The 16,125-nt window shown below is 51.6% G+C and overlaps 2 protein-coding genes across 2 annotated transcripts in view; one reads left to right on the top strand and one right to left on the bottom strand.

Annotated features, from left to right (window-relative positions):
* The window catches only part of LOC310890635 (olfactory receptor 14J1-like), a 36,837-nt gene extending 32,060 nt beyond the window's left edge, over positions 1-4,777 (top strand). The window contains exon 2 of the mRNA XM_083852947.1: positions 4,131-4,777. Within this exon, the coding sequence (XP_083709073.1) occupies positions 4,131-4,766 (636 nt within the window). The 3' untranslated portion in view covers positions 4,767-4,777. The remainder of the gene's footprint in view (positions 1-4,130) is intronic.
* A 5,787-nt stretch (positions 4,778-10,564) lies between these two features.
* Positions 10,565-11,858, bottom strand: LOC310890660 (olfactory receptor 14C36-like). Its single transcript, XM_083852972.1, has one exon. It carries the CDS (start codon positions 11,740-11,742, stop codon positions 10,807-10,809), a length of 936 nt encoding a protein of 311 aa, XP_083709098.1. The 5' UTR covers positions 11,743-11,858; the 3' UTR covers positions 10,565-10,806.
* Positions 11,859-16,125: the final 4,267 nt, after the last annotated feature.

The following is a 16,125-nucleotide window of genomic DNA, read 5'->3' as shown; positions in this document are numbered from 1 at the left end:
GGTTCCTCACTAACCTGTTTATATCTTGGTTCAATGCAGTAGGAAGTTCCATCGTCTGTGCAATCCCTACAACTCTGCTAACACAGAGCCTGCCCCAGAATCAGAGCAGGAAAAGGCAGGCAGAGACTGCAGACAGTGCCTTCTCCTTGCAGGCAGCCCCTGCCCTCCCCTTCCTCTGCCCAAGACTGCCCTGCAGCACCTTCTCCTCCACACTGCAGGAGCCACGAGAGACGTCCTGGTAGCTCCTGGCCAGGCAGAGATGTCCCGGACCCAGGAGCCCCTTCCAGGAACCTCCCCTGCACTGTCCTGCAGCCAGAGACTTACCGTGTGCAGGGCTGTGAAGGTTTCTCCTGCACTGAGCTCTCCTCTGCCCGCACCCTGCAGGCTGCCTGGAATCCCTTTCTGCCTGGGTGCCTGCGGTCAGAGCCCCCAGCCCTGCTGCGCTGTGCACAGGAGCTGCTCCTGGGCAGAGCTGTCTCTCTGCACCAGGGCCCTCTTGCCACGAGCTCTCTCTGTCCCACGAGCCCGGCCCAGCTCAGCACCAGACGCCCAGCCCAAGGCCTTGGAATCCCCCCTCGGGGGGCTTTGGGGAGGAGCCCACGAAGCTCAGGCACTGAGAGACAATTGAAGACATCTCTCAACAAGTCCAAGTCAGAGGCAAGTTTCCTGCAGTGTCCCCCTGAGGGCCAGCACTGACACAGCCTCCCTTGGAGCTCGTTAGAGCAGAGCATTGGAGGCACTGAGAACAAGGAGACAAAGGCACTGTGAAGGTGACACTGATGTGTAGACAAAGTGTATTTGTTTCACTAAGCAGAAGGGCCCTGACAATAGTGAATGATTTTAAATTTGAAAAGACAGAAAAGGAAGTTAAAATAGTAACAATAACAATAATAACAATAACAGAATAATATTAATATGTACAAAGCAAGTGATGCACCATGCAATTGCTGAGAAGCCCCTCACCGATGCTCAACCTGTCCCTGAGCATTGGTCCCCCTGACCCTGGCCAGCTTGCAGCAGGATCTCTTGTGCACGTCCCTTGACCTTCAGTTCTTTTAGTGCAAAATCAGCTTTCAGAGGAATTTGGAGTATTTTCTTCCCTTTCTCAAACACTTCCTCTGCTGTGTCACCCCACACAACGATGCCATCGATGTACTGCAGGTGTTCAGGAGCTTCCTCCTCTTCCAGGGCACTCTGGATCAGTCCATGGCAAATGGTAGGGCTGAGTTTCCTGCCCTGGGGCAGTCGATGCCAGCTTGAAAGCAAGCTGTGTCCTTCTCTCTGCTGGCAAACGCATGGAGAAAAATGCATTAGTGATATCAGTTGTGGCAAAACGCTTGGGTGCCTTTGATCCCAGTGTGCATGGAAGCTCTACCGTGTCCGGCACTGCAGCACGCAGCACTGCATGACTTCCTTCAGGCCACGACAATCCTCTGTCAGCGGACTCGGTTGGTGCTCTACTGACTGAGGTGCACGGCTGTGGCAGTGATTGGCACCAGCTGTCCTTCAGCCCTCATCAACCCCACAACAGAAGGGTCCTGTGAGAGACCAAGGCAAGGCAGACAACAGCATCATGTCCTCCGTCTCCAAGGCAGCTGTGCCAAAAGCCCACCCATACCCTTTTGGGTCCTTGAAATATCTCTCCTCTCCTGAAGCAGTCTCTTCCAAGGATGCACAGAGTCCGGGGCCAGTCCCAGTGGGGTGCTTTTGCCACTCCTTCCCACTTAGACTCACCTCAGCCTCCAGTACAGGTCAGTGTTGGGATCCCCCTGTCACTCCAGACATACAAATGGGTTCACCCCTCCACAGCTTGATGGCACTAGGGTACGCTGTGCAGTGGTGTCCACTGGAGCCTGAGACTTCTGGGGTCTGATGTGCAAGGCCATCGAATCCACACAGCCCAATACAGCCGATGGTCCCCTTCCTCCCCCTGGCTGGAGGCAGGGCCCCTCTCGTCCTGCTCATAGTATTCCTTACTGTGTCTGCAGGACTGCCCGCTGGAAAGTGGAGCAGCAGTTCTCTAAGAACCCCTTTTAGGGATCGTTGTTCCTTGCCACTCACATACCCGTGCCTCTAGGGTTGAGGCAGATTTTCCATCCCACTTTCTCATGTCCTCTCCATGGTCACACAGGTGAAACGACAGGGTGACACATCGTGTGTACCCACCATCTCTCCTTTCCTGCCCTCTGACTCCAGGGAGGGGCCCCATTTCTCCCAGCACCAGAGCGGCACAGGGACAGGGATCGCGTGATTACTGATGCTCTTAGGACCTCTTCCTCTTCGTCCTCCTACTCACATGATGGCCCAGCTTTTCTGAAGCCTGCCTCATCTTCTTTCTCCTCCTTTCTTGTCTGGGTAGGAGTTTCTCTCCTTTCTTAAAAACAAACAAACAAACAAAAAAAAAACCTGACTTTCATATCTATTTTTTTTTCTTGCATATAGGAGCAACTGATACAGACACAGGTTGCTTCTCTGGCCCAGACACAGGGCCCATAAAAGGAGCTGGAGTTGCTGCAGGGCATTTTGCAGATGCTGTAGTGGCTGCAGGGTCTGTCAGAGGGGTTGGAGTGGCTGCAGGGCTTGTCACAGAGGTTGGAGTGGCATTGATTGTGGCTCTGTAAGCATAGGCCAAGAGCCAGCACACTGCAGTGGTATGTGTCTCTTTGGAAATGCCAGGGTGATAACACGACTTTTCCAAGCATTTAACCAGTTTTTTTAGGATTCTACCTTTGCTCAGAGGTGAAGTTCCAAAGCACTGGAGGTGCCCCCTGCTCTAGGTGCCTGCCCAGATCCTCCCACTCTCCCTGCCACTCCTCACTCTCCTGTCTCCATACACATCTGTGGATGGCATGCTTAAGTGGTTGTTTGACATCAAACAGAAGCTGAAACACACTCAGGAGACATAACAATAGGAACATGCTGGTTTGGCCATCCCAAGGATATTCAAAGCTTTGAAGAGCTATTGTAATTAGCGGGGAGGAGAAGGGGGAGGTGAAGGAGAAAGGGAGAGTGAAGAAGTGGGGAAAGGCCTCCCCCACTGTCCATACCAGTTCCACCCCCCCACCTCCTGCCCCACCCCACATAGATTTACTCCCTGAGGAGAAAAGGCAAAAAGTGTAAAAGAGTGCAATTGTTAAGAGTTTCTAAGAGATGAAGAGATGGTTCCGGAGGTACAGAGGTGGCAATAATTTTATCCTATCAGAAGTCAGTGTTATCCAATACAGCAAAAGATTAACCTTAAACCTGCCCCCAGAATTGATGAACAGCATGACATGGAAGTCAGACTCTTAGCAATGTGCTATACAACACAATTCTGAAAACAAGCACAACAGACCTCAGATCAAAAAGATCGACATTGTGATCAGCAACTGTTAAACTGATCTAATGCTTATTACAACTTACTTTTAAAACACTCTGGTCAGATCTGTCATCTCAACCTTTGTGCTCCACGCTAGGCACCAAGAAGACTTGCTGTGGTTTGACCCGGCAGGCAGCTCAGCGCTACAGAGCATTAATCCACTGGGATGGAGGAGAGAAGTGGGAGGAAAAAAAAAAAAATCTATAGGTTGATACAAAAGCAGATTAATAGGACACAAAGGAAATAATAATAACAATAACAACAACAACATAATAATAATAATAGAATATATTTTTATTATTATTATTATATACACAATAGGCTAAGGAGATGATCTTTTTGTATGCATATCAAAAGACAGAAAAGACGGGTGGTGGTGATTAGTTGGAAAGTGTTGGACCTGAGCATGACAGACATAATATGGAATAAGCGGTGAATATTGTCCTAGTTTTTGCTCCAAAAGAGTACATTTTTCTTCCTAGGAGCTGGTAAGGTGCTGTGTTTCATATTTACAGAATTACAGAACAGTTTGGGTATGAAAGGACCTTAAAGATCACATCATTCCAACTCCCCTGCCCTGGGCAGGGACACCTTCCACTAGACCATCCTCACCGCCGTAGCCTGCGACCACTGCCTCCACACCCCCATGTACTTCTTCCTCCTCAACCTCGCCCTCCTTGACCTGGGCTGCATCTGCACCACTCTGCCCAAAGCCATGGCCAATGTCCTCTGGGACACCAGGGCCACCTCCTATCAAGGATGTGCTGCTCAGGTCTTTTTCTTTCTCTTCTTTATATCAGCAGAACTTTATGTACTCACCGTCATGTCCTACGACCGCTACGTTGGCATCTGCAAGCCCCTGCACTACGGGAGCCTCGTGGGCAGCAGAGCTTGTGCCCAGATGGCAGCAGCTGCCTGGGGCAGTGGCTTTCTCAATGCTGTCCTGCACACGGCCACTACATTTTCCCTGCCCCTCTGCCAAGGCAATGTTGTGGACCAGTTCTTCTGTGAAATCCCCCAGATCCTCAAGCTCTTCTGCTCAGATGCCTACCTCAAGGAAGTTGGGGCACTTGTGTTTAGTGTTTCTTTAGTCTTTGGTTGTTTTGTTTTCATTGTGCTGTCCTATGTGCAGATCTTCAGGGCTGTGCTGAGGATGCCCTCTGAGCAGGGCCGGCACAAAGCCTTTTCCACGTGCCTCCCTCACCTGGCCGTGGTCTCCCTGATGGTCAGCACTGCCACGTTTGCCTACCTGAAGCCCCCCTCCATCTCCTCACCATCCTTGGACCTACTGCTGGCAGTTTTATATGTAGTAGTACCTCCAGCAGTGAATCCCCTCATCTACAGCATGAGGAACCAGGACCTGAAAGCCACACTGAAGAAACTGATTCTAGTGGTAATATTTATTTAGCAATAAATTGGCTATCTCCCTTTGCTAGTTTTACTCAAGTTAATCTCAGGCAATTCTCGATCTTTAGGTACGTATTCTTTAAAATTCTGTTTGCAGATAAATATTTGCTTTCATTCTTCTTTTCCAGATGACTAACCCTCTGTGTGACCCACACGCTTTCTCTGAATGTGTTTATTCCTAAATGACATCTGGCCTCTGTTGTGGCATCTTGTTAATAAAAGTGAAGTTGCTCATTGCTCAGGGCTCTTCTTCCCAAACTGGAGTGCAGAAGACGCTCAGGGAATGCCAGGCTCAAGGCCTCACTTTTGTGCTTGGGTGCCACCTGGACACAGGGGCATGAGGGCACAGGGTGGGGGGTGAGGGAGTCAGGGCTGGACTGAGTCGTCACTGGTGGAATCCCAGTGACCCTGGAGGCCCTGACCGGTCAAGAAGCAGCTTCCTGGGATTGAAACGTGACAGGGCTGGTGGCATCAGGGAGGTACTGGGAGCCACCAGGATACCCTAAGGGTTCTCCTGGGATGCTGTGTGCCTTGTGTTGGGTGGGCAGCGAGTGGGTCTTCACAGTAAAGCCAAGCCAAAGGATGCACGGGCTGATGGGAGCTCTGCAATGCCAGGACACACAGCGAGGCCACAGCACAAAGGTCTCAGAGGCCTTCAGTGAACAGTAGGAAAGGACCAAGACTGGGTGAGCAGGCAAGGGCAGGGGGGTGGGGAGAGGTGGGCAGGGGCTGGGCTGGGCTGGGCAGTGCCCGGCAGAGAGCACCAGCAGCGTCAGGGAGCGGTGGCAGCATGCAGGGGAGGGCTCCCAGCAGGGCTTGGTGCTGCAGAGCCAGGGCTGGGGAAGGGAGCCCAGAGCTGCAGGGGCAGGGGACACGAGGCCGCTCGGGGCCCTTGCTGGCCTGGGCAGAGCAGGAAGGGGGCCCAGGGCATTCGTCCCTTCACCGCAGCCTGCAAGGACCTGCACGGTGCTCACGGAGCGTCCAGGGCCAGGCTCTGCCCTGTGGTGCGCAGGGAGAGGGCAAAGCCTCTCTGAAGAAGAGGCTGAAACTGAAAAAGGTCCCTCCGCTGCCCCGTGGTGTGACAGGGCCAAGGTGGGACAGCTTACCTTTATTTGATGTAGTTCTTGTGTAATTTGCATTGGTGATGGCACAAAAAGAGAGTTCCTTCACCAGTGATGTACATCCTTCTTCATGTTGGGACACAACTCAACGTCCTTCACTCTGCTTTATCTCACAGATGAACTGGATTAGGTCTCCTTGATTACTCTGAGGCACAGTGCAGTGCTTTTTGCCTTCTGACACTCCAGCACAATATGTGTGACTTCCCCTTACTCTGCGCATTGACCTGACGGGTCATTTCACATTTTTCACTTTCAAAACCCTAGTTGGAAGGGGATGATTTCCCAAACTGGGGCAGGTTGATGGGTTCTGGTTCAGCCATTTGAAGCGTGCTATATTTGAATTTCTCAGCCTGAATTTGCTAAAGATGACCCAGGAAGGTAAATGCATGTTCAGGTGTCTCGAAGGAATAAGGGGTATCATGGGTTAAGTAGGAATAAGAATATCATGGGTTTCCAATGGCCATTTCAAATCTAGGTCAGTCCCAGGAACCCACAGAAGAAGGGATTTGTCTTTGAAGGGGTTTCCTGTGCTGAGCTGGGCTGCAGTTACAGGGACAAGACCACTGCTGGCAGTGGAGGTGCTCTAGGAACTCCACCTGGCTCCACCGGATTTTCCCAAAGGTCTCCAGTCTCGTGCAGGTCTTTTCTGACATCTGCCGGTCCAGGGAAGTGCCTCAAACACAACTGGGCCACAGGAGGTTTTCCCTGGTTATGCTTATGGTCACACAGCAAAGCTCTGCCTCAATACCCTGTAATTTTTTTAGTACTTAACTAATAAAGCAACTACTCATCAGCTCAAATGATTCAACCCCTTCCATTAAATGTCTCACAAAGAAGATCATGAAGAAATGTGAATTTTCAGAATGTATATTCATCGCAGGAGAAGAAATCCTGGTGTTCACCTGTACTTGCTTTGTCATTCCTTTGTCTATAATGGTGTTCTCCCTCATCTTCCAGGCACAAAACCTGACTTGATTACACAGACCTTGCTAAATGTCCCCTTTCCAGCTGCCTGTCTGGACCTATGCACTTCCCATGGTTCTCCTGCTTTGCCCTCCCCTTACTCTTGGATCATTGAGACCGCCCTCACGAACCCAGTTGCTGCTTTGAGTTTCAGTGAGTTCCAGCTCGCCCATCTCTCAGCAGTCTGTCTAATGGTTTCCTTAGCCAGAAACTCATCTGAGAATCATGAGAATTTCTCATTGAATTAGTATGATATGGATTAATATTAACACTATGATTTTAAATTTCTTATTAATCACTGTAAAATACATCTTGAACAGTCATCCTTTTGGGAAGGTAAACATAACTGGAGGCCAAAAAATAAGGAACTTTAACTTTTTTTTTTTTTTTAAACTGCAGCATGATTTCGTGCTGTTTCTTTTTAAATAGGAAAAACCTTCCTCTTCCTACCTAAGCAGGTCTCCAAAGGAGCAACCCTAGACCAATATCTATAGGAAAATGATGCTCCAAACTGAAATGCAACAAAATTCAGCCTTTAAAATGAGGAAAGATTTCTATTAGATGCTCTTTGAAATCTTCCTCCTTAACTACACCATGAGAGCTCTCCAATTAGCTCTACAAGTTTTGAAGACATGAAGAAAACTGTGGGAGAGTTATGGCTGCTTAGGACTTTCTCTGTTTTAATGAGTTCTGTGGTGTACTTTGGTGCTGAGTCAGTGAAACATGGATACTGAGAGGAGAATGATGCAATTGCTTGAGAACGTAAAGTCTGAAGGAAAAGTTAAAGTTTCCTACTACCAAAGAAAGCTCCATCAGGGCGGAAACCACTCGTGAAGCAGGCATCCCAACCCATCAGGCTCCTTGCGGCCTGTCAGCCAAGCAGACAGAAGTCACCTCAGCAGCATCTCCCAAGGCCTGGGCCTGCTGCTGGCCTTGCAGCTTCTTGGCTAGACACAGCCAAGCCTTGTGCCTCCTGCTGTCCAGTCCTGGACTCAAGCAGAAGGGACAGGACAACCCCTCTGCGGGCCTTCTTTGTGTCTGGGTCCTCCTGGGGATGGAGGCAGAGGGGATCCCACAGTCGGCATGCCAAGCAGGGGCCTTCTGCTGGCCTAGCAGGGCCACTGGCAGATGTCAGCCCCAAAGTGCACATCCCAGGGAGAAGCCAAGGGTGACCTGCCAACTCCAGACACAAGGGACCTCACAGTCCCTTTGCGTGACACGTTCCTGCTGCTGCCCTATCAGCTGCAGAGACAGAAGTGACCTCCCAGTCACTGCCCCAGTCCCATTCCTCCTGCTGGGGCAGGAGATCCTGAGGTAGAGCTGAGCTCAGCAGAGCATTCCCACGCATGTCCTCCTTGTGGCCCACAAGCTGATCAGATCCATGGCCCCTCACATCCATCTCTGAATGCCATGGGACTGCAGAGAAGTCTCACAATTCCTGCCTTACCCCAGGGGGCCAAGCACCTTAAGGGTTAGGAGAGGGGCTGAAGGTGAGGAGGTTAATGCACAGGAACAGGGCTTTATGTGTTAGATTTTCATGAATGGGATTAGGGACTAGGTCTCATATTTCTGGGTTAGAGCTTAAAAAAAGATTTAGTGGGAGGGTTTGGTGTTGTGCTTGGGGTGTCAGGTGTGTGGTTAGGGTATGGCGAAGCCTTGTGATTTAGGATTTTGTTTAGTTCTTCCAAGAATCTAGGCTTAAATAGAGCATTTAAATCTTGTTTTAAGGGTAGGGATCAAGGTAAGCAAGAGAGTAAGGGTAAGGGAAAGAGGCTATGGGCTGAGTTTTGGCTTCAGTGCATACTTTGAGGTCAGGCATAAGAGTAGTGGATTCCTGTCAGGGTGTGGAGTAGCATTTAAATTTAGCAATTAAGTTTACTGGTTGAAGCCGGTGAAGGGCTTCGTGTGACTATTTTAAGTCACAGTTACAACAGCATCAACAAAAACCTGAACCTTCTTACCTCTACAAAATCCTTAATTTCTGCTGGCTAAGCCCCTGTTCCGTCCTCCAAATCTCACATCTCTCCTGTCCTGGGTTTCTCCCGACCTCCCCATATCAGTCATCTTCTTAGGGGCATGTTGATGATGGCTTTCATGATCTCAGCGTATCCATCACACCTCTGCTGGCTACTCTATTTCTGAGAAAAGTGGCACTGAAGACACGATGGAAAAGGACACAAAAGTCCATCAGAGCACCCTGCACAATGTGCCCAGCAGCTCTGCACCTCCAGAAGTGTGCTGTTCCTGCCTACAAGTTTTCTTTCCAGAATGGCTCCTATGGAGCCAGGGTAACTTTTCCCAGGCCCTCACTTCCCCAGGCCACACCACTCTTGCCCGCAGGCCCCACGTGTTTCTCCAACCCTCCCCTCTTCCCCTGCAGTAGTGGCACCTCACCGCAGCAGGTTGGTGCATCTCCAGGCTCAGGGGTGTTTCCTGAGGGCCTGCCCCGTGTGGGGAGTGGCGGGGAGGAAGAGAGCAAGGTCAGCTCCTGGGGCATGGCTGAGCACAGCCCAGCCATCCCGCACCGCGGGCAGGCCCCTTCTCCCAGGCTGAGGCACACACGCAAGGTGGACACTTCTCCATCAGCCCAGCTTCGTGCAGGGCCCTTCAGCCCTGCCCCTGTCCTGGGACTCGCCTCCTCCTCCTCCACCCACAGACATACATCACTTTCCATTTGGGGACCCAGGCAGGACTTTAAGGATCTGCTAAAGCCCTGAATTTCCATGTTTTTCATAGTCTTCACACAAGTCTTCCTCCTGCCATCCCCACTGCCTAGCCCTGCCTTCCAGGTGGAACTCAGTAACGTGGTGCTCAGCAATAAATAAAGGGGTCATCTTTCCAAGGGAGGGTAGAAATTTCTCAGGGGAAGGCTGCAGAGCTGATGAAGTATTGCATCTTCATCAAGGCTTTAAATAAGGCCTCGCCAATTATTATGCAGTCTTATGGGCCTTCACCTGCTGGCTCTTCACGGCCTCCCCTGGCGTTGCAGAGCCCTCCTTAGCCCCTGGACACCTCAGATTCGCTTTTCCCCCTAAAAGACTCTTCCTTGGATGGTCACTCATTTTAAGAGGTCCTAATCACTACCCACTGAGCACATTGTCCCTGGAGATCCCCTGACATCTACTGCCAGCTCCAGATTCCTCTCCAGGCTGGAATCTGCCATCAGCCCCACTGCAGGGGATGCAGTCCCATGCAGATGAGTCCAAGACCAGTTGTTGTCTGCTTGGGGAAGTGCCACCACAAATTGAGCTCTTGGTCCATCGCTTTGTTCCTTCACAGACCGCCCTGGGACTTTCAGCCTGTGTTCTTCACTCCATGAAGAAGCCCAGAAAACAGAAGAGCAGGGAGCAACCCCTTGGCTCTATTCCTGATAGCACATTTGGAAGAGGTGTCCAGGTTTCTGAGCAGCCCCTTTTGTTACTGTGGTGCTAGCCCGGAGGCCAGCTGTGACCCAGGGCTGCACAGTGCCTGCTGCTGCCTGCAGCCACAGGGATGTCACTGCAGAGAGAACAGTACCGTCACCAACATACATGAGATCTGAGGGCTTATCCAAATAAAAGAGCACAGGGGAACACACTGGAGGCCAGAAGACAGCAGCAGCAAAAAGGCCATGTCCTGCTGCTGGCCATGGCCATGGCTCCAGGGAAGCAGCAGGGGCCCTGAGCCCCTCCTACATGCTGGGGCTGTTCCCCCAGATGCAGAGGAGATGGGAAGAGATGGCAGCTGAGACCAGTGTAGTTCTGATGGTTTTTTTTATTGTGTTTATCTACATGGCACGCCTGCTTCTTTAGGTAATTAGATGATTGGGTCACTGTAAATGAAAAAAATAATCTGGGAGCAGGTAAAGGATAACATTATTTAAACCAAAACAAATAATTAGTAGAAGATATTTATAGAGGCATATAATAACAAATTTTTTCCTCACAGTTTCTGTAATCATAAGGGAACTCACAGTCATTACTGATTCTGAAAAAGCATGTATCCAAAGAGTTTCCTTACTGCATCCTTGAGCTCCTGGTTCCTCATGTTGTAGATGAAGGGGTTCACTGCTGGAGGCACCACCGAGTACAGAACTGCCACCATAAGGTCCAAAGATGGAGAGGAGATGGAGGGGGGCTTCAGGTAGGCAAACATGCCAGTGCTGATAAACAGGGAGACGACGGCCAGGTGAGGGAGGCACGTGGAAAAGGCTTTGTACCGGCCCTGCTCAGAGGGCATCCTCAGCACTGCCCTGAAGATCTGCACATAGGAGAACACAATGAAAACAAAGCAACCAAAGGCTAAAGAAACACTACACACAAGTGCCCCAACTTCCCTGAGGTAGGCATCTGAGCAGGAGAGCTTGAGGATCTGGGGGATTTCACAGAAGAACTGGGCCACAGCATTGCCTTGGCAGAGGGGCAGGGAAAAGGTAGTGGCCGTGTGCAGGACAGCATTGAGAAAGCCACTGCCCCAGGCAGCTGCTGCCATCTGGGCACAAGCTCTGCTGCCCACGAGGCTCCCGTAGTGCAGGGGCTTGCAGATGGCAACGTAGCGGTCGTAGGACATGACCGTGAGAACATAAAATTCTGACACAATCAAGAAGACAAACAGAAAGACCTGTGCAGCACAGCCTTGATAAGAGATGGCCCTTGTGTCCCAGAGGGCATTGGCCATGGCTTTGGTGAGAGTGGTGGAGATGCAGCCCAGGTCGAGGAGGGCGAGGTTGAGGAGGAAGAAGTACATGGGGGTGTGGAGGCGGCGGTCGCAGGCGACGGCGGTGAGGATGAGGCCGTTGCCCAGGAGGGCAGCCAGGTAGATGCCCAGGAAGAGCCCGAAGTGCAGGAGCTGCAGCTCCCGCGTGTCTGCGAATGCCAGCAGGAGGAACTCGCTCACAGAGCTGCTGTTGGCCATTTCCTGAATTTGGGCGCAGTTGTCTGTTGAAAAGGAGAAGGCAGAAAAATGTTAAAAAAGACTTCTCTGAGGAAAACCTATTGCAAGCCTTAGAGCACCCCCCACCCAAGCCTCTCTCTTTGCAGGAGAACCTTTCTGCAGCTCTCCTGCTTGAGCTGCGGCTGGTGCTGGCTGAGAGTGGCGCTGAGAGTGGCACTGGGAGCAGGGGCTGCTGTGAGCTCCAGAGCAGTCCTTCCTGCTGTGCAGCAGGAGGGAGGCAGGAACATGGGGGAAACTCAAGTTCAGTCGACTGGTCATACCAGGAGATTTGCAGTGTTGCTTCAAGGAAAGTATCCAACGACTGTGTAGAACAAGGGGCATTTATTTGCTTTATGTTCTGGTACCTACACCTGTAATGTTTAGGAAGAACCATCTATTCGGTGTTCCCATGAGAAGAAACTAAAGAAAGCTGAGAGCAGAGAAGCCCCACACCAAGTGCAGCTGGACAGAATCCTCACCTTGTCTTGCATGAGCAGGATCTCAGCTTTTCCCTCTTCGCCAGGGCTGCAGAGGCCTCACTCCAGCTGCCCACAGACAGCCATCCAGCAGCACGGACATGGCCTTAGCACAGAGGTGTCTCCTCCTTGGGGCACCTGGATAACACAAGGATGCCACGAGAGAGCTGCATCCTGCTGGAGAGCAGCCTCCAGCCCAGAAGAACACCCCACAGACAGACATGAATATCTGCAAACCGGCCTGTTCCACTATCCCATCTGCATCCCCTGCAGTGTCTGGAGGAGGATTGGTCACTCCAATCTTGGCTGACCATGGGCAGCTGGGTTATGACACCCCAAGGGGCTTCTGCCAGACTTCCTCACCTCGCAGTGCCATCCAGCAGGACTCCCAAAGCCTACTGCATTGCCCACTGCCCTCCCAGAAACAAGACCCGGCAGGAGACCCTTCCAGGACGTGCAGCTGCATGGCCCTGCAGCCAGAGACGTACCTTGTCAAGGGCTGTGCACATTTCTCCTGCAGGCAGCTCTCAGCATCCTCCCACTGCCAACTGCCTCCAAGCCCTCTCTCCTTCTCTCCTGTCCCCGTGCCAGCTGCGGTCAGAGCCCCCAGCCCTGCTGCGCTGTGCACAGGAGCTGCTCCTGGGCACAGCTGTCTCTCTGCACCACGGCCCTCTTGCCACGAGCTCTCTCTGTCCCACGAGCCCGGCCCAGCTCAGCACCACACGCCCAACCCAAGGCATTGGAATCCCCCCTCGGGGGGCTCTGCTGAGGAGCCCACGAACCTCAGGCACTGAGAGACAATTGAAGACATCTCTCAACAAGTCCAAGTCAGAGGCAAGTTTCCTGCAGTGTCCCCCTGAGGGCCAGCCCTGACACAGCCTCCCTTGGAGCTTGTTAGAGCAGAGCATTGGAGGCAGTGAGGACAAGGAGACAAAGGCAATGTGAAGGTGACACTGATGTGTAGGAAATCTGGATGTGTTTCACCAAGCACAAGGGCCAGGCCTTGAACCCAGCCCCTGGGAAGGGAGATCCTTTCCCTTCACACACTGCTCAGGGCTCTTCGTGGGGCAGGAGGAGATGGGGATGTGCATGGCCAAGTGCAGGAGAATGGTACGAGCCCTGCCTGGTTCATGGGTGGGGGCGAGGAGGCAATGAGGCCCTGGTGCTTTACCGATAAGCTGTCTCCTCCTAGGCCTCAGTGGCAGAGACAACAGCCAGAGCCATGGACACAAAGACCTGGGTCCTGTTGGGACTCTCAGCCTTGTCACAGCCCTCTATCCTCTCCATACCAGGCTGTTCGAAGGACTCCCCGACCTGCACCTCTTTCCCTGCTGGCTGCAAGCCCTTGTCCGTGTGGTGTCACATGGGATCTGATCTGAGTCTGATAACTCAGATCTTCTTGGTGGCCATGCTCCTCGTAAGGCAGCTCTGTAGGAAGCTGGCCTGGTTCCTGGGGAGCAGCACCACTGCTCGTATGGCATCCCTCGTGGTGCCCAGGCCCTCCTCCTCCAGGGCCAGCACTGACATAGCCTTTGTTGGAGCTCTTTAGAGCAGAACACCGGAGGCAGTGAGGACAAGGAGACAAAGGAAATGTGGATGTGACAGTGATATGTATGAAAACTGGATGTGTTTCACCAAGCAGAAGGGCCCAGATAAGGAAAACCAGGTAAGGGGCAGTGGTGACAGCACCCAAGAAACGCAGCAGTGATGGAACCAGAGCTGGCCTCAGCATACAACAATGCAACACCACACACCACCTCTGTTGCTGTGAAGGACTGTGATGACAGATGGAGCCCAAATTCATGGACTGACTGAACTCAACAGACATTTTAGAGGGATGGTTTTTCCACTATTTGACCAGACCCATCAGTGAGCAGGATATTGTCCTTCTCATCTTCTGGGAGTTTATCAGACAGAGAGGCCTCTTCAACATTAGTCACCTCCTCCTCTGTCAACATTTCCAAGTCCCTGCCCTCTGGACAGTCCATGATCACTTCCAAGACTCCAAGACTGGGGTTTCCTGTCGGAGCCTGCTGTGTAATCAGTGCAGCCCGCTCACTCCGTGGAGCATAAGGTGCATGATGTGTAGAAGGGACCCTTCCTTGGAACTTCCAACCCAGTGCCAGCCGTCAGGGTGCCAAGAGGAGCTGTGCTTCAGTATGAACCAATTCCAAAGCAGCCCCAACCCCTTCATATGTCGCCAACATCACTTTTCAGGCAAAGTATAGTGAGCCTTGGATCCTCACTGTCCCTGACTCCACAACCCTAGGGGTCAACCTCACATCTCCCCTGGTACTTTCTGCCAGAGGCTCCAGGCAGGGCGATTCTCCTGAGGTGCCGTGTAGAGCACAAGTTTTACATCCTGTCCTGCTCCGACTGGCCCCAGAGCTACGGCAGGAACTATCTTCCATTGAATTTGTTCAAAGGATTGTCATTGTTCTGGGCCTGTAGTGGGTTTACGTGGCAAGGTTTTGGTAGCGGGGGAGCCATAGGGGTGGCTTCTACGAGAAGAATCCAGAAGCTGCCCCATGTCAGATAAGGGCCCCGACACCGGCCAGACCTGAGCCAATAAGTGATGTTGTTTGCGCCTCTGTGAGAGCATATTTAAGAAAGGGGAAAAACTGCTGTGGAATAGCATCTGGGAGAGAGAGAGGAGTGAGAAACAGCCTTGCAGACACCAAGGCCAGTGAAGAAGGAGGGGGAGAGGTGCTCCAGGAGCCGGAGCAGAAGTTCCCTGCAGCCCGTGGTGAGGTCCATGATGAAGCAGGCCGACAGCCTATGGTGTACTACAGTGGAGCAGGTATGCTGTGCACCGGTGTCCACTAGAGCCTTATATCTTCTGTGGGTCTCATGTGCCAGGCCATGGAATCCTCAAAGTCCAATAAACCCGATTGTCCCTACCCTCCCCGTGGCTGGAGGCCAGGTGCCTCTAGTCCTGCTCATAGTATTCATTCATCAGGTTAGATGAGGCCCTGAGCAACTGGATCTAGTGGGTGGTGACCCTGCCTATGACAGGGGGTTTGAAATTAGAAAATCTTTGAGGTCCCTTCCAACACAAACCATTCTATGGTTCTATGACTACTCTGTCTGGAGGACTGCCTGATGGAAACTGGAGCAGCAATTTTCTCAGAAGGACCCCTTTTTGTGATTGCATTTCCTTGCAATTCATGGATCCGTGCCTCTAGGATGGAGGTAGATTTTCCATCCCATTTTCTCATGTCCTCTCCATGGCAGAACCACGTGTTGGCACATGGTGTGTACCCACTAATTTCTCTTTCTTGAGCAACTTTCTTTTACTTACTCCTGGCAGCTTACATATTGGTTTCTACAGGTAGGGAGAAAGATGCATTCTCTTGTTCTTCCTGGACCTCTTGAGAAAGTTTATCCACAGCTAAAATGCCGGCCCATGAGGAAGAAGAGAGACTTCCTTCATACTGCCAGTGTTGGCTAGCTGATTCATCCACTCTGGGTTTCTCTTGGCCTTTCCAAGTCATTTCTGCCAATGAGTTGGCATATGAGGATGGTGCACTCTATACAAACTTCCACCACATGGGTCATGTACACTTTACTTCATCAGGATCTTTGGATAGTTGTTCATTGGCTAGGTTTTTATGTATCACCTCCAGCATGACTAATTCCATCGGGCACCAGATACCCAACTCCACTGTCGTCCACTTGCCTGGTTGACATACAAGATCTTCCTTCAGGGGATACCTTTCCTTCACACCTGACAGGAGTATGTTCCTTCTGCCCATTTTCCAATTGTTTGTCAGTCACCCCTTCCCTAGAGGGGGATCCCAGCTGCTTTGCATCCCTGCCCTCTAATTCCAGGCTATTGGCCCCTTTCTCCCAGCAGCCAGGTGGCAATGTGCTCACTTAGATGATGGCT

The sequence above is a fragment of the Anser anser genome (assembly GCF_964211835.1).
Source record: "Anser anser genome assembly, contig: HAP1_SCAFFOLD_32, whole genome shotgun sequence".
NCBI classification, from domain to species: Eukaryota; Metazoa; Chordata; class Aves; order Anseriformes; family Anatidae; genus Anser; species Anser anser.
Note: the sequence above shows the minus strand (reverse complement) of the source record. Positions and strands in the feature narration are given on the sequence as shown.